Here is a 27150-nt window from a genome sequence, read left to right on the forward strand (position 1 = left end):
GTAATGAGTTAAGACTTCCGTAGGAAGTCCGATTGACCCTCCCCCTGAGGGGGATTAAGGGGTGTCCGCACCCCCTGACTGGACGAGAAAGAAAGGATTTAACGGAGCAACCCTCCAGGTTCCAAACCAAGGAGTAAACTTTCTCGTATGAGTATTCGGTACATGTACCAGTCCGTGGAAGAGCGAATGGGTCACCACTACTGAGGATCACCCCTAATCTTAGATAGGTCATCTGAGGGTTCGTCGCGGTTCATTGATGTAGTTACACACTAGGTAACCCTTTTCCGAAAGCTCTGCAGGACCACCTACCACTAGTCTTTAGCCGGAGGGGTTTATTGCACAAAAGCGTCAGGACACAAGACTCGAAAAAGAGAAGCCCAACAAATTTCAAATGCAAAGCCCCACATCTCATTAAGATCATATTGGAGACGAGAGTGAGGTACAACAAGGCCATTTATGTCCCCTGCCTTTTTCACGGAGCCATACGTAGACATTACCTCTCATATAACTCCCAACCAGCAAGTAGTTAGCCTTCCCTCTTCAAGGATTAGAAGTGTGGAGGAATCGACATCAAAATAGAGAAATTTTTACATTATCCCATTTCCACGTGAAAACAGATAAGAAGTTCTATCTTCATCCTATTGTGATGTCATCTCTATTCAACCTGTTATTCCTATCATGCTATTGCTTATATCTTCCAACCATCTAAGACCAAATTCAATAGCAACTCATTCTCTCTTGTTTTCATCTCCGATCGGAGTAGGTATAAGAGCATAAGAATAGGACATAGATAGTGTAGTAGTGAGATGAGATCAGTCTTACACCGTTTGTTGAATAAGCCAAAAAGAAGGAAGGGATTTTTCAAGCATTCATCAAGCCAGAATGCCTATGAAATCGGCTGTTGTACTCTAGAAGGAAATTACAACTATGGTACGAATGCAATGGAAATACCTGGATGCAAGGAATTGCTGTTGGAACTGCTTTTATTAATTTCTTACTTTCCCATGGGGCTCCTAAAGAAGTGAAATTGTATGAAGAAAGAAAACTCATGTGCATTGCGTTATATATATATATATATATATATATATATATATATATTCTGCTATTCTTAGGAGCAAATTACGGTGATTAAAGATTGTCTCGAAAGGTTTAGTATGGCGTCGGCTCAAAGGGTCAGGTTGAACAAATCGCAGATTTTCTTCTCCAAGAATGTAAATGAAGAAAAAGCGAGAATGATCACGAATCTTACTGGCATCCAATCTACATACAAGTAATCTGGGAAAATACATGGGGTTCCTTCCATCCATGGAAAAATAAAAAATAAGATGTTTGGTCCCGTCTTTGAAAAGATTGATGCGAGACTTGATGGGTGGAAGATGAAGTTCCTCACCTTGGCAGGGCGACATGTCTTAGCTCAAACGGTACTTCACATTATCCCATACTACATCATGCAAACCATTCTTATGCCATCAGGTATTTGGGAGGAAATTGATAAAAGAAATCGAAGATTCATTTGGGGGAGCACTAATGAAAAGTGTAAATGTCACATGGTTCATTGGGAAGAAGTGACTAAAGCAAGAAATGAGGGTGGACTGGAATTAGATCATCTAAGGAGGTGAATACTGCGTTTATGGCTAAATTAGGATGGAGAATTCTCAACGAGGGAGATAGTCTATGGGTGAAAATCTTGAGAGCCAAGTATGCCTATAGAAAGCAAGGTTTAGGAATTTTTAAACCAAAGAAAGATAGCTCCAATGTCTGGAGAGGAATCATCTCAACCTTTCCTATTATGCATTAGGGCATTCGTTTCATTGTGAAAGATGGTAAGTCCATTAGATTTTGGGAGGATGCATAGGTACATGACGTATCCCTCAACTGCTTCCTCCGAAATAGCATGCATGCTACTACGAGTGGGGAGACAGTGCGTGAATACTGGAATGCGAATGAGGGATGGAATTGGGATAGAATGAGTAACCTCCCTAACAATGTGAAAGAACGCGTAGCGCTTCTGATGCTAGAGGAAAATGAGAGTAGGGATAAACCAACATGGAATCATGAGGCTTCAGGTATGTTCTCTGTTAGATTTGCGTACAATTTCATTAAAGGTTTCTAGACTAACACTGCTGGAAATTGCGTAATTTCCGACCACCCAAAAGTGGTCGGAAATGAGCTAAAAGTTGTCAGAAACGCCCTTTCCGACCATTTTTCCGACCAAAGTTGGCGTCCGGAAATTCCTCCGTCGCAAATTCCGACCATTGGGCATGGTGGTCGGAATCCTCCGTCGCAAATTCCGACCATTGGGCATGGTGGTCGGAATTTCCGACCACAATCTGGAAGTGGTAGGAAGAAACCCGACCACCACCAAATTGGGTGGTCCGGTAGTTCCGACCACATGGTGGTCGGAAAGGTGGTCGGAAATTCCAGACCAGTCTATTTGGATGTGGTCGGGTTGCTTCCGACCACTTCTAGATTGTGGTCGGAAATTCTGTCACTGGCAAAAAAATATATAATTGCACTTCACTGCTGTATTAATTGAATGCATATTCTACCCTGCAATAGTAAACAATTTTAAACAATAATGTAACATCACCAAAAAATAACAATTTTAATTGCATTTGAAGATTATCTAACTTCATGTCTCCAAAAGTAGTAGCTACTTTACATTATCTAACTTCACATCTCAAAAACTAGCAGCTACTTTACATTTCAAAAAGTAGTAGCTACTTTACATTTCAAAAAGTAGTAGCTACTTTTCAATTCTAAATATTGTCACATTTAATAAATAGCATCACAAGATTATGTTGGAGATTGTGTATCATCATCATGCTAAGATTATCCTGCCCAACATCACCACTTTGATTGCTATCGGCCATAGGAGCAACGTTATCCAGCCCAACATCACCACTTTGATTGCTATCGGCTGTAGGAGCAACAGATTCTACCAACTCAGGATGTGCACTATATATACCTTGTAACAACCCCATAATCTTCTTTTGATTCTCTAGAATCTCCTTGTTAGTTTGATCTAATTGTTCAAATTTTTCGTCACAAGCTACATGTGAGGATGATTCTCCATTTCTAGACTTTTTCCGTCTCGCCACCTCGGGAAAGTAGTGTTGGGTATCTGATCCAAACCCAAACACATAACCTCCTTTCTTGACACCACCTGTCGCTTCATACCAAGCAGTTGCTTGATCAAGTTCAGGTTCAGTTTGTTGCATTTGAATTATAGTTTCCTATATTGATAGACAACTTTTTAAAACTCATATATTAACAATTGTTGTCTATTTAAACAAATGAATCAGAAAATTTCACAATTCACTCATATATAACAATGTAACAACTCATATATTTTATAGTTGGCTCATATTAACAAATAAATTAAAAAATTTCAGCAACCAACTATGATTAGACATTCTCAACTAAAGGAATTTAAGTAATTTGAACAATGTTGCATACTGAAATAGAGTATCTCAAAGTTTACTCATCAAATGATATCTCTAAAAGCAACACAAAAGCTTATATATAGAAACAAATCTGCTAGAAAACAAGAAAGATAAGTGATTCTAGTAATCATGCATTTCTATTTTGAAATTTTCAGCAACCAAGAAACCAATTTCAGCAACTAAAAAGTGTAATCATGCATTTCAGCAACTAGTTTTATATTTAATGATAAGAGATTATAGGAATTGAGATTGTTACCATGACTTTTTGAGCTTTTTTGCACACAAACTCATCGGTCTTTTTGCGTTTGTGTGTAGCTTGAAACAAAACTGCAAGTGAGGGATCCTCTCCAAGCTTTTCTTTCTATCCAACAACAATGAATCATACATTAATGTTGTTAAACTTTAAATTGTATTTAAGTATTAATTATTAAATGACTTACTAATCTTTTCCTATGCTCAGTAATCGGAATTAAACCTCCAGTGTGCAGCGACGGTCCCATTCCCCCACAATCTGAATTTCTATTATTTTTGTTCTTCTTGGATGTCTTTTTGAATTCTTCATTGTTCCAAATACTGTGATACTGAGCTAGAACTGGAGGAGACATCCATTGCGGTGGTGATTTACCTTTTGCCAAGTTAGAGCGCACATGTCCCAATGTGTCAGAAAGTCTTCTAGCAGCTTTTTATTATATATATGTTGGATGACTGCTTCATCTTCTGGATTCCACTTACATGCTTTCTGTGAAAGTTTAAAAAAAAATTGTAATTAGTAAACATAAGTAAGCCAATTTTGTCCCAATTGCAATTATAACGCAATTTACCTTAAATTCATTAAACCATATATCTTTCATACTTTGAGGCGCACTGTTATAGGTCTTGACAGCCTCGGGGAAGTACCGAGTAATGCTTTCTATGATTTTCCAATGGGCATCGAAAGGTTCAAACCTAAAACAAGCATGGCAAACTCATAATTCAAATCAAAATTTAGAAATACACTGTACAGACATGAAATCAAGACTAATTAATTAAGACGAGAATGACAAACTCATAATTCAAATCAGAATTCCACAATGCATTTTCTACTGATACATGAGCACTATTTTTCTGCCAAATTTAAAAGTAGTGTTCAATTTGTTATGATATATATATGCACATATAAAACACTTTCATCATAATCTCAAACTAACTAACCTTAACCAGACACTAATAATAATAATAAGCTATAAGGTTGCGGGTTGCCATTTATTTAAGACTTACGCTTTAATGCCATTGGGACGAATGAAGATCCTTTGGCCATTTGGATCCGGACTGTGCGTTGGAGGTGTTGTTTTGATACTTGGGGTAGGTGATCCTCCTTCCAAATCAGTTGCATTTGAAGTAGGCGATGCCGAGGTAGTTCGCTCCGAATCACTATCATGCACCTGCCGGAATGCTAACGGAGGTTGGGACATCAAACTTTGACCATTTTGCTTTGAATTACGATGCGACATAACTCAGGCTATTAAAAGGAAGCCAGCCCTACTTTGGGGAAGAGAAAAGGAATGAATTATTAAGGTTAAGACTAAAAACATTATCATTTAACTTACTCCAATTTAAAATTCCAACTCAAACACTTGCATAGAGAAACCCATAAAGAAGAGAGACAGAGCAAGTATAGACACTAAGCAACAACATGAATCAAGAAAAAGGAAGCTTTAGCTTCATCTTCTCATGTCCTAGACAAAGAATTAGCCCAGATTTCACCACCATTCCTTTCTGCTCAGGAGAATGCCAAGTTCAGATTCTCACCCTCACCATTTTCAGCTAGAGATGAGGAGAATAATGGCTCATTCATTACACTTATCTTTCCAAGAACTAGAGAGGAACAACATGGTAATAATAATCTCAGTGTTGTTTCACACTACACCAGATGAATCATTCCTTTCATTAAATTAGTGAGGAGTACTTTTCTTGGTTAGCTCTTTTTTACTTACTGTTGTAATCATCCTTGTATATGATTAGAGCACTGACTGTTGCTGACTCAGAAATTATATTCCACTAATAAAACACAAAATCCTAATCACATGAATTACAGTATTTGTTTTTCTTGGTATGAATGTGAATTATTAATTTAGTCCATTTTAGTGTTTTTTCACTTTGCTCTAGCAATCTTGCCTCTGTAAAATTTCCATCCCTTTTTTTTTAACTTTTCATGAAATTGCCTTCTTTTGTAATGAAAGTTTTAACCTCCATCCAATCAAATAAAGCATCAAAACTAATATCATGATAGCTCAACTTATATGTGAACCTAAAGGAGAAGCTCTAGAACATCAAAAATAAGTCATAGTGGCGGCAGTAATACTGGCTCTTCAAAGCTCTAGAACATCAAAAAACTTTAAGTAAGCACACAACACCTTCAAATGGAGGAAGTAATACTGGCATAATCAAAGAAATACACAAAACTCAAAAAATAGAATATCTCTGCTCAGCAACTCAAAAAATTATCCCCTAAACATTAGGAAACCTAGTTCACAAAATTGAATCGAAATTGGGTGAAACGGAAACCCTAACAGAGGCAAATCCTTATATAAGTGAAAGATCATGAGGCAAAATCCCTAACCTGCGGTTGCTACTGACGGAGAAAGAGATGCTAATGCGGTCTCTTGACGGAGAGAGAGGCGATGTTGGTTTATCTGTGCTCTCCCGCTGAAGTTGTCAAGTGTTCTCTTTGACCAAAATGAAAGTTGAAACTCTATTTCTTTTTGGCTAGGCGCCAATATTTCGACAAACTCAAATACATACCGCCAATTTTTTTATTTTTTATTTTTTGGGTTAGAAGAATAAATATTCAATTCTTATATCCATATTAAAATTTTAAAATAATAATTCTCTCAAAAAAATTAAAAAAAAAATAAAAATAATTTTTAAATCACATAAGTAGACTAAAAAACAATTCAAGTTTTTAGGCATATCTAAATAATTTAAACTTTTAATAGTTTTAAGCATATCTAAATAATTTAACACATAGCAAACACTTAATAGAATAAATATTAATTAATTTAACTTTCAAATCTAAATTAAAATTCACCATCATCGTCTTCGGATTGCTCATTATCATCATGCTTTGACGATGTAAAATCTTCGCCATCAGAATCTTCGACATTGTCCTCTTCTTCGATCTCTTCACTACCCTCTTCTTCTAAATCTTCACTTTCGACACATTCTTCGGACCTCTGATTTCTACTTTGCGTTAATTCCACTTCATTCATTTGTAAGGGTTCGTGTAGTAAGTCTTGCATATCATCTTGGACACTTTGATCACCCCCATCTGTAGGCAACGGTATGTTATCTTGTTGATATGTGTAACTAGAGCTATATGCACTGTCAATAGCTCCTCTAGGTTGTACATTCAACACTACCCACCAATTAAGTTTTTCCCTTATACCTTGTGGGTATGGAATATAACACATCTGACATGCACTTTGTGCAATGATAAAAGGATCATACTTCCTATATCGTTTATTGCAATGCACCTCAGCAATACCGTATTCAGAATTGTATCGTGACCCAACATTCGGTGTTGGGTCAAACTACTCACACTTAAAGAGAACAACCTTTTTAATTGGAACATTTGGGTACTCAACCTCAATAACCTCTTGCAACGTGCCAAAAAAGTTTGATTCAAATTGTGACAAACCACTTCCCTTAATAGATACTCCGAAGTTAGAAGTCGACTTTCTACTGCAATATGCTTCAGTCTGAAACTTGAACCCATTAACAACATACCCAGTGTATGTGTTAACCTCCATGATCGGCCCAAATGCCAAATCAATGAGTGATTGGTTACACACATCATTCATTGGGGTATACACCTAATAACAAATATAAAGAAAATGTCATATAACAACAAATATAAATAATAACAATTCATGAATGACACAACACATTAACTTCTTACATATCCTTTAAACCAAGCTGCAAAATTCCTTTCGATTTCATCATCTACATCTTGATCAGTACAACCAGGATTGTAAAGCCGTAAACCATTTTCATACAACCTACAATAGTGAAATTAGATACATACATTTAAAAGTAAAATGAGAAAAAATGGAGCACACATACCTTAATATAGGTTGAACCTCCTTACAATTCAATAACACATATTGATGAGCAGCGAAACGTTCTTCAGCACTCAGATATCTTGTCGTCCTCCTACCCATCAACCGACCTGGCCGATTAAATATTGACAAAGTAATTGGCAAGTTAGGATCAATACCGCCATCATTTAGGTTCCGACCTATCCTTGTTCTTCTACTATGCACATCATCATCAAAATAAAATGATGCAAAGTGTGTTGACTCTTCAAGCATATATGCATCAGCAATTGAACCTTCAACATATCTCTTATTTTTCATTTTGGACTTCAAGTGATTGAGGAATCTTTCAAATGGATACATCCAACGATACTGTACTGGGCCACCTAAACGTGTTTCATAGGGAAGATGGACATGCAAGTGTTCCATGCAATCAAACAATGCTGGAGGGAAAAAACGTTCTAACTTACACAATGTTAACACAATCGAGTTTTCCATCTCACATATTTTGTCTACACGTAGGGATGTAGAGCAAAGATTTTGAAAAAATACACTTAACTCAGTCAAAGCCTTCCAGTGACAGCTTGGTAAAAACATGAATGCCACAGGTAAAAGAAACTGCATAAAAATATGGCAATCATGACTTTTCATCCCAATTAATTTAGAAGATGTGGAATCAACACATGTAGCCAAATTAGAAGAAAATCCATCAGGTAACTTCAATGTCCGCAACCACTCATAGACAGCCAATTGATTAGTACGATGCAAACTGTAGCTTGCCTTGGGCATAAGAAAACGTCCATTATGTTCTACCAACTCAAGTTGTGATCTATTACATACGTCCTTCATATCGAGACGTGCACTAGGCGTGTCTTTGTTTTTTGTTGTGCCTTTGACATCCATAACCGTGTTGAAGATGTTGTCAAACACATTTTTCTCTATATGCATCACATCAAGGTTATGACGTAGCAAGTTATCCTTCCAATAAGGTAAATCCCAAAATATGCTCTTTTTTTTCCAATTATGTGATTGCCCAAACCCCTCAATGCGATCAATTGGACCATCAATGATCCTTAGGATATTTTCCAAAATATGAAACAACTCATCTCCATTCCAAATTGGTGGAGGTCTTGATTTCTCTACCCGTCTTTTGACGAAGGCATCTCGATTCTTCCTCCATGAGTGATTCATTGGAAGGAATTGACGGTGACAATCAAACCAACACGTTTTATGACCATTCTTCAAGTAAAATGATTTAGAATAATGAACACAATAATGACATGCTAGTTTCTCGGCTGTCTGCCATCCAGATAACATACCGTATGTAGGAAAGTCATTGATGGTCCACATTAACGCAGCTCGCATCATAAAATTCTGCTTAAATGATGCATCATAAGTCAAGACACCTGTTTCCCATAACAATTGAAGTTCATCGATTAAATGCTGCAAATAGACATCAATATTGCCTTTTGGGTTCTTTTTCCCAGGAATAATACAGGTTAAGAATGTGTATGGTGTAGTCATACACACTGAAGGTGGGAGATTATATGGAACAACCATAACAGGCCAACAAGAATACGGCTTTGCATTGAAACCAAAAGGCGAAAATCCATCAGAACATAAGCCTAATCTCACATTTCGAGGATCTGCTGCGAAATCGGGGAACTTTCTACCAAAGTGCTTCCATGCTTCACCATCTGAAGGATGACACATAATACCAGGCTCGCGGCGATTTTCATAATGCCACCGCATGTGTGAGGCAGATGTATGTGATGCATACAACCGTTGCAATCTAGGGATGAGGGGAAGGTAATGCATTCTTTTGCGTGGCACCTCTTTTGCATGAGTAGATCCAGGTTGACGTGGTTTAAATCTTGGCTCACCACAAAACTTACAGTGCTTGTCATTGATTTCAGACTTATAGTACAACATACAACTGTTTACACAACAATCAATCTTCTCACGCCCAAGACCAAGTTTTGTAAGTAATTTTTTTGCATCATAATACCTAGTAGGTACTCGATTATCGGGACCCATCATACGGTTATTATAGTGAAATATCTGATCCATTGCTACCTGCGGAATATTATAAGTTGTCTTGATATTCATCATCATCAATGTATATGCCAACTCTGTTTCTTCACCAACATTCATTAATAAAGGTTGTCTCGCAGCATTTAACAAATCATAGAAGTTTCTTGCACTACTGTGTGGCTCTTCTTCTTGGTTATTTTCGGCATTTAATGGAAAGGTTGATGGACCACATACATCAAAAACCATTTGTTCATACTGATTGTTTTCACTAGGGCCCTCGTTCACAAGTTGTTGTATTGCAGGGACAAGCTCACCATGACAAGTCCAAACCCAGTAATTCGGTTCAAAACCCTTTTTATATAAATGAACACGAACATCATCTGCAGATAAGTGTACTCTATTCTTACACTTACTACATGGAAACCTAATCTGCATTGAAGCCTCGTATACAGGAAGCTTACTTGCATAATTTACAAATTCCTCAACACCCATTAAGAACTCATCAGTGTACCCCCTTCTTCCTGGTAGCAATCGGTTATACATCTATTTTCGATGCTCAGGTATATTAGCCATGTAAAACAACTGCAAAAGTATATATACACAATACAAACATAACATATATAAATATATTTAATATAAATATTTTAAATAATTATATGCCAACATACTAATAAATAAAAAACATATAAAATGCAAGGTTAAAAAATCATAAATATACAAATAATTATAAACACACACATAAATAAATAAATAAATTATATATATATATATATATATATATATATATATGAACACACACCTATACCTATATGCATACTTAATATTGTTCAATCTTAAAATAAATAATTTAAAAATGTATTCACAAGAATATATATACAAAAAAATAAAGCTAGATCTAAAAAATGACATAAATAAAAATTCGAAAAATATATACACATACATACCTTAACTTGATCTCAATACTATTGTGAGTGCTTTAGAGAAAAAACTTCTGCAAAAAAACTATAAAAAAAAATAAAAAAAAAATCTGTACAATGGAATGGAGTATATAGTTTAAAGCTAGATCTAAAAAAAATGACATAAATGAAAGTTTTGAGAATATATACACATACCTTAGCTTGATTACTACATTATTGTGAATGATTCAGTGAGAAATCTACTGTAAAAATGAAGAAATAAGTAGAAATGGGTAAAAACAGAAGGAGGAAAAAGTCTGAAAACAGGGCAGAAAGTGCACTAGAGGCATTTATATATAAGGATTTCCGACCACCCTGAGGGTGGTCGGAAGCCAAATATAATTTTCAAAATTTAAAAACGCGGATATTTCCGACCACCAAGAGACGTGGTCGGAAATTCCGACCAACGTGGAAAAAGCAGTCGGAAAATCCGACCTGGTACAGCACGTGGCGATGGAAATTTTTTTTGCATAAATACTCTCCGAGCCCTTTTAGAGAGTTTGTCGGAATTTCCGACCACTCCCGTAAAGTGGTCGGAAATTCCGACTACCTTCCGACCTCTTTTCACTTTGACGTAAAAGGTCAAAAAAATCACTATTTCCGACCACTTTTCCATGTGGTCGGAAAAGTGGTCGGAAAATCAACATTTTCCAGCAGTGTAATGTGTAGGAACCTATCTAGAGTAAAATGTGGAAACTTAAAGTTCCAAACAAAATGAAGACATTCCTTTGGATTGCATTACATGATAGAATTCTTGGAAACACAGAGAAAAAAATGAGAGTCTAACTGTAGAAAGTGATTGCGACATCTGCCCAGGCAAGGAGGAATATGCTTTGCATATCCTGAGAGACTGCTGCCATGCGAACGAAATTTGGATGGCCATGACTGGTAGAACCCGGCAGTAGGAATGGAGGCAGGCGAGCCTTCGCACGTGGCTGGAGCGAAATATCATGGATAGGGGCGATAAAGAGGACAAAAATGAGTGGCCTAGGAAGTTTGTAATCACCATCTGGTGGATCTGGAGATGGAGAAACGAGAGAATCTTTAATGCAGGTAACTTGGAGATTAACCGAAGATTGCTTGGATTAAAGAAGCTGAAAAAGAAGTGAGTCGAGCGTTCCTCTGGGAGGCAAATATGAGAGGCAGAACCACCACGGAGAACTTGGTCAAGCTATGCTGGAAACCTTTCCCTACTTACCGTTATACTTTGAACGTGGATGGTAGTGTGAAAGCAATTGTGAAGACTGCAGGCATTGGTAGCCTTCTTAGAAATGAGCAAGGTGTATGGATAGGAGGCTTTGTGGAAAATGCAGAATATGCTGATCCAACTTTGACGGAAGCACGAGCTATCGTTAAGGACATGGAGTGGGCGTGGAAAAGAGGGGTCCGTGATCTTGAAATCCAATCAGACGCTAGAGAAGCTATCTGTTGGATTCGTGACAAAGCTGAGCTCCGGGGTCCAGCTCGTGAGCTTGTTCAGGATGTCATTCAGTGGTGTGACAAAGATTGAAATATTTCCTTTCAGGCTGTTTTTCGTGAACAAAATAAAAGTGCTGACGCCCTTGCCATGCTTGGTACCACCAAGGCGACGGGTTGGAGGGTCTTTGCTTCCTGCCCTCCGGAATGTGAAGAGGTCTATATAAACGACCTTGTGCATGCTACGAGATTTCGTGGAGTTAGATAGACCTTTTAGTTTTGTCTCGTCCCCAGGTACCCCCCCCCCCCCTTCTCCCTGATTTGATCCAAAAAAATATTATATTATAGGAATACTAGTAAAAATGGAAAACAACATTATACTCGTATTATGATGAAGAAAAAGGAAAAGTGGAGCGGTTACAGAACAACAAAATCATCACTTTTTATCAATAAAATTGTCATGATATATGTTGCTATGTAAGTTATCATGTATAATAATTGATAGAATTAATTGACCAGAGTCAAAATCAACTAACTCAGTAATTGCAGATAATAAATAAGAACAAGGGAATATAGTTAATGAAGAATTTAGGATAAAGATTTGTTTAGAATTTCGTAAATAATTTTTTGTGTACTACAAGAGTTGTAATAGGTGAACAAGATGGGTGTCGTAATCAAGGCAAGGACTAATTATATAAATGAATTCTCTTAACCAACCCTCTAAAAATAGGGTGTCCCTTGAGACTCGGTCTTTGTTCAACCGACCATCCACCCTATTCTTAGAGGCAGACCTCATAGGTCCTTCGTGCTCCACAGGGGCCCGAGATCGGTTAGCTAGCTAGTGCACCCGAACCTTACTCTTTGAGCCCCTTCTACCTTGGCATTTTTTCTTGAGCCGGACCCGATATATCCATCGATACTATTTTATTTTGTATAAGTAATCCATTAAGCTACTTCATAAATAATAATAATAATAATAATAATAATAATAATAATAATAATAATAATAATAAGGAATAAGGGTCAAATAGGCCACCGAACTACACACGAAACTGCAATTAGGCCATCAAACTCAAAAACAATGCAATTGGGTCCCTGAACTACACAAATTCATGCAAATTAATCCAAAGTGACTTGTTGACTTGATATTCGGGTTACCAACTTAAAAATAATATTTTAAAATAATTTTAAATAAATTAATTAATTAAAATTGAAAAAAAAACAACAAACATGAACAAGTCAATTGGGTCCTTTTTTAATTTTAAATTTTAAATTTAATTTTAATTAAGTAGTATTTTATTTAAAATTATTTTAAAATATTATTTTTAAAGTTGGTAACCGGAAGATCAAGTCAAACAAGTCATTTTGGGTTAATTTGCATGGATTTGTGTAGTTCAGGGACCCAATTGCATTGTTTTTGAGTTCAATGACCTAATTGCAGTTTCGTGTGTAGTTCAGTGGCTTATTTGACCCTTATTCCTAATAATAATAAATATTAACATTAATTTGTTCCAGATAGTATTAGGGTTATAATCATAATAATAATTAATATTAACATTAATTTGGTCCAGATACTCGGATAGTATTACAGTTGATTTATAAATAACAGTAATACTTTTTGTTCAATCTCATGTTAATTTGACTTTTAGTCTTTTTGGTTATTATGCTTTTTATTTTTCCTTCTTTAGTTAAACCTTTAATTTCTGAATTCTAAATTTACTAAATTTAGTATTTGACTTTAAAAAGTTACTATTTTAATTTTAGTTAAGTACCAAGTTTGGTATAAAATCTAGTCCATAAAACACTACAAGTCACAAAATTTCAAATATCAAATATCAAATTTAATTCCTTTCAAAAAAAAATCAAATTTAATTAGGCCAATTGATAGATACATACCAGGCTCAAGGCTGCGTGGTTCCAATGTACGGAGTATTAGTTAGTTGTTGCCCACTTCTATTATTTATATCGAGTAATATTGTTCACTCTCCAAAATTTTTCTTCCTAAATTTTCTTTTTGATACGTCACTATTTAATTACCTCAGTAATCAAACTAGACAGTAGACACATAAAATGAAACGGGAAATGTGCTGTTAGAAAATAAAAAGGATTTCACGTATAATACTACAATATCATTTTTAGAGTAAATATTGCCTCCACTAAGGCTCGAACCCACCACCTCCCGTATAAAGGGGAGGGTTTGATGCCACTGGACCACAAGGTCCTTGGCATTATTTTACTTAATAATATAAACATTAATTAGGAAAAAAATCCTAAAATATAAAAACTCAAAATAAAATTATTGTAGTTTTAAAACAAAATATATAATTTATAAATGTATTTTAGAATGACCCCAACAATTTTAGAAACATTTCTAATATATAAATCTTTTAAAAGTAAAATATTTTCCAATCATTCTTAGAAAATATTTAATAATATTTATATATTTAGTTAAGAAATATACAAGGAAGATTATAATATATTAAAATAAAGAAAATCACCATTTAAGCCCCTCAACTGTTCTCCAAAAGTTAATGTAGTTTCTAATTTTCAATTTCAACTAATTTGATTATCGAATTGTTTAAAGGGAAAAATGACACTTTTTCCCCCTAAGTTATGTGCATATAACACTTTTCCCCATGAGTTATTAAAGTGGCAGTTTTTCCCCCTCAATTATTTTAAAAGTGGTAGTTTTTCCCCCTGAAATGTTAAATTGACATTTTTGCCCTTAAAAATAACTACTTCATTTATTTTTATTCTCCAACCAATTATATTACTAATATGTATGGAAGATTACGGTTTGATACGAACCTAATCGAACACCGTAACAATTGAACTTAAAAAGTATGGATGGTTACGGTTACGGGTACGATTCAGAACCGAAAAAATAAAATAAAATAATTGTTAAATTTAGACTATTTTTAAATGTTTCAAAAAAAAAGACTATTTTTAAATAAGAAATAAAATTATAAAAATAAATAAATAAGTTTTAATTGGCGGTTCAAAATCGAAATTGGAACTGAACCGTATTGATTTATCAAATAAGTGTTTGATCATTTTTACTATATATGGCTGTGGTTCAGTTCCGGTTCACGGTTCAACAATTATTTAATTTTATATTTTTGGTTCTGAATCGTAACCCGAACTGTCCATACTATTTCAGTATGATTGCTACAGTATTTGGTTAGGTTCGAATCGAATCGTGATCATCCATACATATAAATAATAATTTGTTGGAGAAGAAAAATAATGAAATAATTATTTTATGGGTAAAAATGTCAATATAACATTTTAGGGGAAAAAACTGTCACTTTAATAACACAAGGGGAAAAAGTGCAATATGCACATAACATAGGGGGATAAAGTGCCATTTTCCCTTGTTTAGAATTTCGTCAATTAAATCCTTCAAGGATCAGATTGACAAAATTTTTAAAATGAAAAAATCATTATTTTGATCCCTTGAAAGGATTTAATTAACAAACTTATAATTAATTCAAAAATAAATAAATAAAATTAAAAATTAGAGACAACATTGAGAATTAAAAAATAATTAATGGACTAAAATAGTGATTTCCACCTTAAAATAATTTTATGATAATAATTGGAGGATGATGAGAGTATGAGACGCAGTGTGCCAAATCAGACGGACGACCAATTACCGGCCCAGACCCAATTTGCAGTATTCGACCCGGCCCATACCCGGAACTAAAAGTCAGAAGTTGCGGTTTAGCTGCCCTTTTGGACAGGACGTAGGAGGGCAAATTGGGAATTTCAAAGGGAGCGCAGCCCACCAAGTTGCGTTCTCTATAAAACTCAACGCCCCCCCTTCACATTTAAGATGCTTCCTAAACGCGTCTATACACACACCTATACATACAACGTTATATAAATATATTTATCATTTCAATCAATATTCAATATATATATATATATTTTCATTTATATATATATACAACCGAGCATATACATACAAAAAGATTCCAAGGCCTTCCCTTTCGGATTTCACCGCATCACCGTATACACATATGGATGCATATGCAGACGTATATGTATATCTATAGCTGAGCTGTTAATTTCCTTGCTTGGGGGTTTTTGTTTCTCAGGTACCTTTCTCTTTCCGAAAGATTAATCTTTTAGATGTTTTTTTTTTCCTGTATACTAATTTGCACATGCTGAATTACTGTTATATTTGTGGGATTATGAAATATGTCTTTGAATTGTGAAATTAAGAAATGAAATTATGCTGTTAGTTTTTTCTTTTTATAATTTAGTTGGAGTTGTGTTGAAATGATTGATTTTGTACGATGGGGAGTTTAGGGGAACAATTGAAGTTGAGCTTCTGCTGAAGTATCTCGATCTAGGGTTTTTCTTGAATTGTAAAAGGTTTTTGTTCTGATATTTGATTAGTTTCCCTTGAACTGATATTTTGGAGGGATGGATTGAAACCGAACGCTACATGGTAGTAAAATTGTGATCTAGGGTTTTGTTTTACCCATAAAGGTTTAATTTCTTTAAGTACTTGGATTAATTGTGGCTTCCACTAGGCAAGTAGTTCTTTGAAGTGAAAATTTTAAGATATGCTCAACATTGATCCTAATTTTATGAGTTATTTACTTCAAACATAGCTTCTCAGCCTACATAATTTTGAATTTGATTAGAAATTGCAATTTTTTTTAATAAACTTTATTTGGATAAGTCATAAGTGATTTGAAATGGACAGTTTTGGAATTCTAAAAGATATGGCTTCTTTTATTATGCTTAAACTTGAAAATATTAAAATTTATGAATCTTGGATAAATTTGAAGGTTGAACATCAGCTGAAGTTAGTTTTATGATCTAGGGCTTTTTTTGAATTTTAATACTTATTAAAAGAAGTTTTTGTTCTGACATTTAATAACACTCTAAGTATCCACTCATGTTGTTTTCCTAGCAAAATGATTAATTTGTTACTTCTAAACTGAAACTCTTGAGGAATAGATTTATGTCAAATCACAAATTCCATACCTTAGTAAATATTTTTGTGTAGGGTTTTGTTTTACCTTTATAGTTATTATATAACTGGAATGAATTGTGACTTCCACTAGCTAACTCGTTCAAGTGAAGTTCTTTAGTTCTATATTCATATCAAACATTGATCCTTATTAATGAGTTTGGTATAATGTAAGGTTTAAGGTTTTTCAAACCTGCATACTTTTGAATTTGATTAAGGACATTTTTGCAAATGCTTTGACAAGTGACTACGTATAGGCAACTTCAGAATTTTAATATATGTGTTCATGAGAAATCCTTAAACTTGAAATATATTAACTTTCATGAATCTTGGATATACATTAGGGAACATTTGTGAGAATAAAAATGCTTCTTGTTGTCCAGGTTGATTGATTTTATGCCCTTCAGTGAGTCAAGATAAATGGGTTATGTTATGGTTTGATCCCAATCAAGCCCTGGTTTCTGCTTTAGTTGGTGTATGTGCAGATGGCAAGAGAAAGCAATTTTGGGCGCAAGCCTTATGGTAGGAGGAAGGCCCGATCTGAGTGCAAGGGTTCTGATGAATCTGACGAGGATTACATGGTTGATGAAAATGAATGTGATGAGTCAGAGGATGAATACTCTTCCTTTGCTGGGGATGAATCTGAGGAGATTCTAGGTGAATGTGAAGATGAGGAAGAGGATGATGAGGAAGAGCTGGAGAGGAAGAAGGTTAAGAAGGTTGCTAGACAAAGAGCACCACAGAGAAAGAAAAACAGAGCTGTAAAACCAAGAAAAAGGAAAAGAGTTTCGTACAGGGAAGAAGATGATGAAGATTATGACGATGATGATAATGATGAGGACTTCAAACCAGATGAAGTTTATGGTGTAGATGATGATGACGTTGAGTTGCCCATAACAAAAGGAAACAAAAAGTTGGGCAGGGCACGGTTGCATAAGGACATTTCCAAAGGGGAAGAAGATGATGAAGAAGATGAGCTACCCATGGCGAAAGGGAATAAGAAGTGGGGCAAGCCACAGTTGCGCAAGAGCATTGCCAAAGGGGAAGAAGAAGAAGATGATGATGATGAATTCACACCAGATGAAGTTGATGGTGCAGATGAAGATGAAGATGAGTTGCCCATGACAAAGAGGAACAAGAAGGTGGGGAAGTCACGGTTGCACAAGGGCATTGCCAAAGGGGAAGAAGAAGAAGATGATGATGATGAATTCACACCAGATGAAGTTGATGGTGCAGATGAAGATGAAGATGAGTTGCCCATGACAAAGAGGAACAAGAAGGTGGGGAAGTCACGGTTGCACAAGGGCATTGCAAAAGGGGAAGAAGAAGAAGATGATGATGTTGAATTCACACTAGATGAAGTTGATGGTGCAGATGAAGATGATGAAGATGAGTTGCCCATGACAAAGAGGAACAAGAAGGTGGGGAAGTCACGGTTGCACAAGGGCATTTCCAAAGGGGAAGAAGAAGAAGATGGTGATGCTGAATTCACACTAGATGAAGTTGATGGTGCAGATGAAGATGAAGATGAGTTGCCCATGACAAAGAGGAACAAGAAGGTGGGGCAGTCACGGTTGCACAAGGGCATTGCCAAAGGGGAAGAAGAAGAAGATGATGATGCTGAATTCACACTAGATGTAGTTGATGGTGCAGATGAAGATGAAGATGAGTTGCCCATGACAAAGAGGAACAAGAAGGTGGGGAAGTCACGGTTGCACAAGGGCATTGCCAAAGGGGAAGAAGAAGAAGATGATGATGCTGAATTCACACTAGATGTAGTTGATGGTGCAGATGAAGATGAGTTGCCCAGGACAAAGAGGAACAAGAAGGTGGGAAAGTCACGGTTGCACAAGGGCATTGCCAAAGGGGAAGATGACGATGACGATGACGATGATGAAGAATTCACACTAGATGAAGTTGATTGTCCAGATGATGAAGTAGATGAGTTGCCCATGACAAAAAGGAACAAGAAGCTGGGAAAGACACAGTTGCACAAGGGCATTTCCAAAGGGGAAGAAGATGATGATGTTGGATTCGCATCAAATGAGGNTGAATTCACACTAGATGTAGTTGATGGTGCAGATGAAGATGAGTTGCCCAGGACAAAGAGGAACAAGAAGGTGGGAAAGTCACGGTTGCACAAGGGCATTGCCAAAGGGGAAGATGACGATGACGATGACGATGATGAAGAATTCACACTAGATGAAGTTGATTGTCCAGATGATGAAGTAGATGAGTTGCCCATGACAAAAAGGAACAAGAAGCTGGGAAAGACACAGTTGCACAAGGGCATTTCCAAAGGGGAAGAAGATGATGATGTTGGATTCGCATCAAATGAGGTAGATGAGGTTGATGGTGTAGATGAAGAAGATGAGTTGCCTATGGCAATGGGGTATGGGAAGTTGGGCAAGTCACGGTTGCGAAAGGGCATTGCAGAAGGGGAAGAATATGATGATGATAATGATGATGATTATGAATTTACACCAGATGAGGTTGATGACTTGGAGGATGAAGAAGATGAGTTGCCCAAGATGAAAGGAGGTAGGAAGTTGCACAAGGGCATTGCTAAAGGGGAACAGAGTAAGACAACCTCTAAAGTCTCAAAGAAGATCAAAAGGCGGAAATCTAGAAATAAATGTGGAGTAAAGAAGAAAGAGAGAGTTGATGAAAAAGGGAAGATAAATGACATGAGCTCACTGGAAGCAAAGAATAAGATCATTGTAGAAGGGAGAAGAAACAAAAGGCTTATTGTGCATTCTGATTCAGATTCTGTGAGTTCTGGGCCGTTGGACTATGAATACACTATTTCTGAAGAAGAGAGAGAACAAGTCAGAGAAGCTACTGAATTTTGTGGAGGCTTGACTGCTAGCTGGAGGTGTCCAGCGATCTCAAAGAATTTAATGGAAAAAGAAACTCCACGGGTACAAAAGAAGCGCTCAAGAAGAAAAGATAAGGAGAAGGTAGAAGAATGGAAGACTGAAGCAGGAAAGCAGGTTTGTGGAATTTGTTTGTCTGAAGAAGGTAAAAGGAGAGTCCGAGGAACATTGAATTGTTGCAGCCACTACTTCTGCTTTGCTTGCATCATGGAGTGGTCGAAAGTTGAATCCCGTTGCCCCCTCTGCAAGCAAAGATTTGTTACAATCAGTAAGCCTGCAAAATCAAACACTGGCTTTGATTTGAGGACTGTGGTTATTCAAGTCCCTGAACGTGATCAGGTAGTCTGTTCATGTTTTAAAAACTTTTTTTTTTTTTTTGTTGAGGTTTCTTATTTCATTTCCTTATGTTTTTTTTTTTTTTTTTTTTTTTTTTTGTGGTTATGTGTAGGTCTATCAACCATCTGAAGAGGAGCTTAGAGGGTATCTTGATCCATATGAAAATGTAATTTGTACTGAATGTCAACAAGGTGGGGATGATGCTCTTATGCTACTGTGTGATCTCTGTGATTCGCCTGCTCATACTTATTGTGTTGGTCTTGGGCATGAAGTACCAGAAGGTAATTGGTACTGTGAAGGCTGTAGGCCTACTGCTCTTGGGACCCAACAAAATTTGAATCTTACACCTGAGAATAGAACAAGCAACAACTTCTCTGTTGGATCATCCCCTGTGACCAATGTGAGGGAGACTTTTGATTTAAATGAGATGTATGTACCTGAGGCACCATTAACACAAGAAGCTTGCCATGTTCCATCGCCCAGAATTGGTCAGGCTGCTTTACCGGCTTCTGGTTCTGGGGCATCCACTGTTTTTGACAGGAGAAGGATACAGCGTCAAATACAGCAAATTCTTATTAATAATGGTAGAATGAGACAGATAGATAATAGAACTACTGGGGCAATGACTAGTGTGGCAGGGAATTATCTTTTTGGCTCTCAAATTGGTCAATTTAGGGAGTTAGCACCTCAACCTGTAGTAGCAGCATTAGAGAGGGCACCCCGTACTTCTCTTCATGGAAGAAGGTTACAGGAGAATATGAATGCTTTTGCTGCAACATCCAGCCATTTCAATGAGCAATCAATTCAAAACCAACCCTCTACATCAGTTCAGAGCTCATTTAGTGGATTATTCCAAGGTGAATTTGGAGCGATTAACTCAGATATTGGCTCAGGTCTGGTTCATCAGCAACTCCATCCCTGCAGTAGCAGACCTAACATTGTGCCTGATGCTAGCACATCTCCTTATCAATTTAGAGAGGTGAGCCCCTTTAACATAGAAAAGCATCAGCAGATTAAGTCATTTGTTTAAAGTGATTAAAAAAAGCTTGTCCAGGGATTAGGGTTTAGGAATTAGGTGTATTTGGTTTAAAGTTTGCTTCTACAGCTTGCAATTAACAATTCATAGAAATAGATGTCATATGTTAAAAATGCAAACTACATGTCACAAAAAGGGAGAACAAGTAGTACACAAAATGTGAAAAATTGGCAACCATTTTATTTTATTACCTTAATATTTTATGTTATTATGTAATAAGAAAAATCATATTATTATGAACCTTACCCCAAAGTGGAAAAAACACCCATCACAATATAATGCCTATGCTGAAGTTGAACTGATAGTGTATTTTTATAGAACAAGGATGTCATAAGAAGATAATATGTTGATATATTAGTGAATTTTAAGGGGCCTTAAGCTAAGTGTTCTAATTAGAGTCTCTCAAAATTATTCTGTATAACTAAATTCCTATTGTTTGTGAAACATTTATTTATTTAGTTATTATTATTATTATTATTATTATTATTATTTTACATTTACTCGACTTGGTACCGGTGCCAAAGTGCATCAAGATTTGGTTACATAAATACTAATCATACCCTGCTTCTTAATAGGCTACGGTACCTTCAAGGACATGGCATGGAGGTTACAATCACCATTTTAGCTAAAGCCAAGTGAAGTGCAGATATCCTCAGATTCTGGAAAATTTGTGGACAGGACAGTGAAGTATCTTATCATACATGAGGTCATTGCATGCCTTATTTCAAGTTATTATTTTTTAACGGGGTACAGTGAACAACGTTGTGCCCTTGTTGATGGAATAGCGATCAGGGGAAGAGGGTCGTGTCGTTATTGATGGAATGAATAGCAAGCAAGCAAGCAATCCGATCTGAGAATGGCATTGCCTTGCAGGTCTTACTCACATTTGACTCTGTTGCAAACATCCATTTTCTTAGCGTAGTATTTTCTTTCCATATTTTCCCCCCCCCTAAAATGCCTGTCATAATTGATTGTCAATTATGTTCTCCTGTTGTTTATTGCATTGCCTTCAATTTTCATTGATGGATGGATATTGGATGAGGATAGACATGAGAAGCCTCTGTGTAATTTAATTAATGATTTTACAGTTTGATTGGTAGATAGTTTGTTAATAGACAGACAAGCCAGCAGCCTCTTTACAATTTATTCATTTACTACTTACCAGTGGTTTGTTATATTATAAAATCATGCCAAATAATAAAAAGATTGACAAGAAATTTGAGTGATATAAGATTGTCACTTGTTGTACACACCACCACCCACCCTCTTTCTTACCTTCCTTTCACATGCCCCCCTTGGGATATGACTAAAGCCAGCCATTCATATCCAAGTCAGGTTTGTATAAAAATAGTACAAGTATTATTCCCCTCCATATCTGTATTCTTCATTCAATCAGCAGCAATCATGAGCCATGAAAAGAAAGGAAACTGCTAGAGAGAGAGAGCATAAAGCATGGAACTGATATGAAAAGTAGGTATATATCAGTTGGCCAGGCCACCTAACAGAACAGCTAAATTCTTCTACAGGTGCATAACTTACAATTATCACCAACTCTTCTTATTCTGTTGTGGATTGAATGATTCCTTCCCCATATTATATTTGATTTTGGCATAAATCCCCTTCCTTAACACACAAAGAGAGAGAAGCCATTATCATGTGTAAACTTGGGAATGAATCCACATGCATCTTCAGCATCCACACTTGATAAGCTAGCTAGCTGCTGTCATCAACAATGGTGGACAACAATAGCCCTTGAACAAACTCGCTCCGCTTCGCCTTCTCCTCTTTGTCCTTGGTTGACAAGAGAGGTTGTTGGCCAACATTTCTGTATAATTAGTAAAACAAAAATATTAAATTATTGATTACGAAGCAGCAGGGAGAGAGAAGAGCAAGACCGCCAACCAATCACTCAAGGATTTTTCTTTTTTGGATGACGAGATAAACCCCACAACCCTTTTGGGTGTAGGTAAATCCCGCCTTGTGACTATAGTTAGCAAAGAACCACGTAAACCAGCCTAGGTTACCCATAGTTAACCAGCTCAAACCAAGGAGGCAAGGATTCGAACTCGTGACCCTGTGGTTACAAATGTGGATCTCTTGCCATCTTGGCTGGGGTTACCCCCTCAAGGAAATATTTACTACTCTTAACCTTTGCACGAATTGAGGAAAGTATAATTAGATGCAATCTAATTTAGTACCCTAGCAGCCTAGCTCAGAATTAATAACTCAAATAAAAGAGCCCGAAACATTTCTGCTAACCCACTAGTTATGACAGAAGGCAAAGATAAAGAAACACCAAAGAGGATATGAGATGCAGTTCCAGAAGGGGGTCTCTTGAATTAAAGCCACCTTTAGAAACATGCATAGTAGCATTCCCAAATTATGTCATAGTAGGTAGATAAAAGGGGTTAAAGGGGTAAACCATGGATTGAAGCCCTACGAGGACCATTGAGCTGCACATTCCAGAATAAAATAGAAACCGACTGCTCTATTTAAAAAAGAAAAAAAGAGATAAGCTCGACAAGGGGTCGGTCAAGAATTGCAGTGAGCTAGAGTGGTTTATTCACCTTACATGTGGGTTCTTATAAGCTTATTTGCAGTATTCCCTTTTATTGTTTACATATGTTTTAAAGCATGAAGAAAGCGTTGCTAGCAATGAGAAGTGAATATGAACTTGTTTTGGTGGGTTATGATTAAGATAAACGGAAGGATCTCATAGTTAATTGGTATTGAGTGTCCTAAAGCCTCAAGAATAAAGAATATATCTGTGTTGAATCAAATATATGAGAGATGAGACTAAGCACTACATCACAAAATCACTTCCCGGTAATAATTTATCCTTGACATAGGTTCTACTTTCATTTGACAAAGGAAAAGGCTTTGCAATGGTATTGAAGTCACAAGAAATCTAAAATTCCTCAAAATTTTAGAATGCTGCAATATCTTTTAATATAGAAGCAAAGGGAAGCATCATCGAATATAATTTATTTAGTTTTTCCAATGCTTAATAACCAGAGATGTCAATTGTAGAAAACAACTTTCTGATAGATGTGATGACATAAGATTTACAAACATAGAAACCCATCCTCAATTTCATCTTACAACAAAAGTAGTGTGTCTCAAGGCAACAACTCCCATAGTTGCAGTTAATAATGATAAATATTCATTTGAAGTGAACTTCTTTGGCCTAAGAAATTTCTATTGCATCACATTAGGACATATTTTACAGAACAGTTCTAAGCAGAGTCAAATTTATTTCCAAAAACCTGCACCAATGTGATAATCGCCTAAAATCTTCGTAGTGTTTTAACTTTTTAATCAGTGAAAGACTGAGAATAGAACGAAAGACAATCCAAACTAGTGAAAAGTTGAATTGAGATCCATCAGTTCACATTTCCGTTCATCAGCCAAAAAACACATCAGAATAAAGACCACGAAACAGATATTCAAGAATTCCAATAATGGAAATTGAAAGATATAATTGGCAAAAGAAATTTTAAATTTATAACCACATACCTTTCTGAAACACATTTTGATGTGCTCTCCTTGGCCAAGACTGTTTCAAGAATAGAGTGCGCCTGAGCACTCCCAAAATCATCAGCCATTGGTAAAATAAACGATGACAACAATGGGTCAGGTGCAGAACTACTCGAGGAAACTGTACGGGAAGACCCTCCTAGGAAAGGCTGCAAATTTCCTTCTCGCAATTCCCTCCTTAACAATGAAAGCGTTGAGTGAGAACTACCCTTACGTGATTTCTTCTTGCGCTGCATGTAAGTTCAAGTCAAGGAACTCATGGCGGATAGTCATACCACTGATCGTGTTTATATCATGACATATTAAGATATTAGGATTTCGTCACAGAAAGTAGTGATCAAGTGACAAGTGGTACTAACTTAAATCATAATGCAAGTCAATTAACGGTGACAACTGTACAAAAGAGTTCTAGATCTTCAGCGTTCAAGTTAGTTCAAGGAATATGATCCTTCCTTCCTAATTCCTAAACCACTTCCTTAGAGTGCAGGATACTAGCGCTAAAAGATGAGGGGATTGAGCTGGAATTGAGTACGACGCAAACGAGCAACAGCGATAAAAACTATACGAAAATAGGAATAACTTCTAGCGCAAACTAAATAAAGGATATTTTGAAAATATTCCCATGTTGCAATGTTATGTGTGAAACCATATCAACCCCCACTCTCATTGCACAAACTGGACACACCTGTACAGAAAAGTTATTTGTAAGCACGATGCTTCAAAAAGTATCCTTTCGCCCCTAAACCTCTGCTTGATAATATAACTACAAGAAATTCACATTCAGAGGGAGAGAAGGATAAGGAAAAATCAATATATTCTCACTCTCCAGTTTACATGTTAAAAATAGAGTAAGAAGAATATGCATATTTACACCATAGGCAAGAAGTTCATCACATCTTCTCTCAGGACCTAAAGGATATCTGTCTATTTAAAGTATTAAAAGAAAAACTTTACATAAGTTGTCATAGCTGAATAAATATAAACAGCCACTAAAACTTCTATAAACAAAACACAATTCTCAACAACATAATCAAAACTAAAACTTTACATATTGACATTACCAGAAGTTTCCAAATTTATAATATTTTCCAAACTTCCCCAAATTACAAACACGGCAAATTATACCTTGGACAAAGGTCTACCTTGCATTGTAGACCCTGGTCCAAAAATAACATTTTTAGTTGACACATTATGTATGTTGTCTGTACCTGTAGCTATCATATAATGTGTTAGCAATTATCAAGTTATTTGTTTACATGTGAAATGGAGAATTTTTGTATCCGGGTTCATAATGCAATATGAACCATGATCGAACCCTGGTTCATGGTATAACAATTGCACACACACACAGATGATTATGAATTGAGCAGAAGGTGAATATATACCCCATTCTTGGCCTCGAGAGGATGCTCATCATCAATATGGAAACATAATCCGACAATATCATAATACTCGGAACAAAACGGGCATGGAAATTCCTCTCTGATATCATCGTCGACCATGTCAATTTCCTCGAAACCCATCAACATTTCCGCATCAAAACCTTCCCATTTCATCCCTACACAGTAAACCCAGACACATAAATGATAAAATCACACCAAAATCCAATCTTTACCATTCAACAACAAATAAAAAAAATACCCAGATGAAAAATTCGTCAGCAAGGCCACAGAAATTTACCAGATCGAGGCTGAAACGCGGAGTGATAACGTCTGGAGGCGGAAGATAGACGAGCCGACCACGAATCAGCATCCATGGCTACTGATTAATTAATCACTGATCAAAAAAATCGAACAGGCCAATAGGATTACAGAAACAGAGGCTCGATTGAAGAGGGGTGGTGAGGGAGAAGGCAGTGGTGGTGAAGATGGCGAAAATCAATATGGCGAGAGAGAGAGCAGAAGAGGCCTTCCTGACTCCTCTACGGTTTTTATGATTAATTTTCGTTTTTTCTTTTTTCCAGTCTGAAGAGGCCAATCGGATTACAGAATAAGGATTTCTTTTTATTTTTGATTTTCTAACTTTTTTCGATGCCTCAAAAATTAGAAATATTCTCTGCTAGCTAAAATATTATTTCATCACAGCAAAGTTAGTAAAATATAATGTGACATAAAACCAATATATATCCGTAAAAATGAAACAATTATATATCTTCAATGCATGTGTTATGTTTTAATGATTTTGCATGGTAAAAAAACACCAATTATTTTGTTAGATTAGGTTAAAAAAAATAAAAAAGAATAAGAGTCAAATAAGTTATCGAATTGCACACGATAATGCAATTAAGTCACTGAACCTAAAAAAAATTTACAATTGAATTCCTAAACTAACCAATTTTATGCGATTTCTCCAATTTGCAGGTTTCTAACAAATAACCTTAAATTTAAAATATTTTTTTTAAAAAAAATAAATAATTATTAAAAAAAAAAAAAAAAAAAAAAAAAAAAAAAAAA

At 36.1% G+C, this 27150-nt stretch overlaps 5 protein-coding genes across 6 annotated transcripts; 1 reads left to right on the forward strand and 4 right to left on the reverse strand.

Moving 5' to 3' along the window:
- Positions 1 to 2759: 2759 nt before the first annotated feature.
- LOC116033259 lies at positions 2760 to 3744 on the reverse strand. Its single transcript, XM_031276014.1, has 2 exons — positions 3703 to 3744; positions 2760 to 3236 (listed from the first exon to the last, which is right to left on the reverse strand). The coding sequence occupies exons 1-2, from the start codon at positions 3703 to 3705 to the stop codon at positions 2760 to 2762; spliced, it is 480 nt and encodes a 159-aa protein (XP_031131874.1). The 5' UTR covers positions 3706 to 3744.
- Positions 3745 to 4106: 362 nt separating this feature from the next.
- LOC116033260 lies at positions 4107 to 4952 on the reverse strand. The gene is made up of 4 exons (XM_031276015.1): positions 4704 to 4952; positions 4268 to 4391; positions 4153 to 4185; positions 4107 to 4118 (listed from the first exon to the last, which is right to left on the reverse strand). The coding sequence occupies exons 1-4, from the start codon at positions 4934 to 4936 to the stop codon at positions 4107 to 4109; spliced, it is 402 nt and encodes a 133-aa protein (XP_031131875.1). The 5' UTR covers positions 4937 to 4952.
- Positions 4953 to 6502: 1550 nt separating this feature from the next.
- LOC116033261 lies at positions 6503 to 10096 on the reverse strand. The gene is made up of 4 exons (XM_031276016.1): positions 7548 to 10096; positions 7384 to 7483; positions 7070 to 7297; positions 6503 to 7015 (listed from the first exon to the last, which is right to left on the reverse strand). The coding sequence occupies exons 1-4, from the start codon at positions 10094 to 10096 to the stop codon at positions 6503 to 6505; spliced, it is 3390 nt and encodes a 1129-aa protein (XP_031131876.1).
- A 5694-nt stretch (positions 10097 to 15790) lies between these two features.
- LOC116032110 (ABC transporter F family member 4-like) lies at positions 15791 to 22321 on the forward strand. The gene is made up of 5 exons (XM_031274513.1): positions 15791 to 16025; positions 17296 to 18531; positions 18961 to 20127; positions 20237 to 21103; positions 21736 to 22321. The coding sequence occupies exons 2-5, from the start codon at positions 17398 to 17400 to the stop codon at positions 21787 to 21789; spliced, it is 3222 nt and encodes a 1073-aa protein (XP_031130373.1). The 5' UTR covers positions 15791 to 16025; positions 17296 to 17397; the 3' UTR covers positions 21790 to 22321.
- A 175-nt stretch (positions 22322 to 22496) lies between these two features.
- Positions 22497 to 26652, reverse strand: LOC116032111 (protein DEHYDRATION-INDUCED 19 homolog 3-like). Of its 2 annotated transcripts, XM_031274514.1 has the most exons (5): positions 26378 to 26648; positions 26083 to 26255; positions 25305 to 25382; positions 24677 to 24933; positions 22497 to 22985 (listed from the first exon to the last, which is right to left on the reverse strand). In XM_031274514.1, exons 1-5 carry the CDS (start codon positions 26451 to 26453, stop codon positions 22874 to 22876), a joined length of 696 nt encoding a protein of 231 aa, XP_031130374.1. In that variant the 5' UTR covers positions 26454 to 26648; the 3' UTR covers positions 22497 to 22873. The 2 variants fall into 2 exon arrangements, with proteins under 2 accessions (XP_031130374.1, XP_031130375.1); XM_031274515.1 differs by lacking the exon at positions 25305 to 25382 and having other exon boundaries at positions 24677 to 24927; positions 26378 to 26652.
- Positions 26653 to 27150: the final 498 nt, after the last annotated feature.

Source organism: Ipomoea triloba, chromosome 10 (assembly GCF_003576645.1).
Source record: "Ipomoea triloba cultivar NCNSP0323 chromosome 10, ASM357664v1".
Taxonomy (NCBI): domain Eukaryota; kingdom Viridiplantae; phylum Streptophyta; class Magnoliopsida; order Solanales; family Convolvulaceae; genus Ipomoea; species Ipomoea triloba.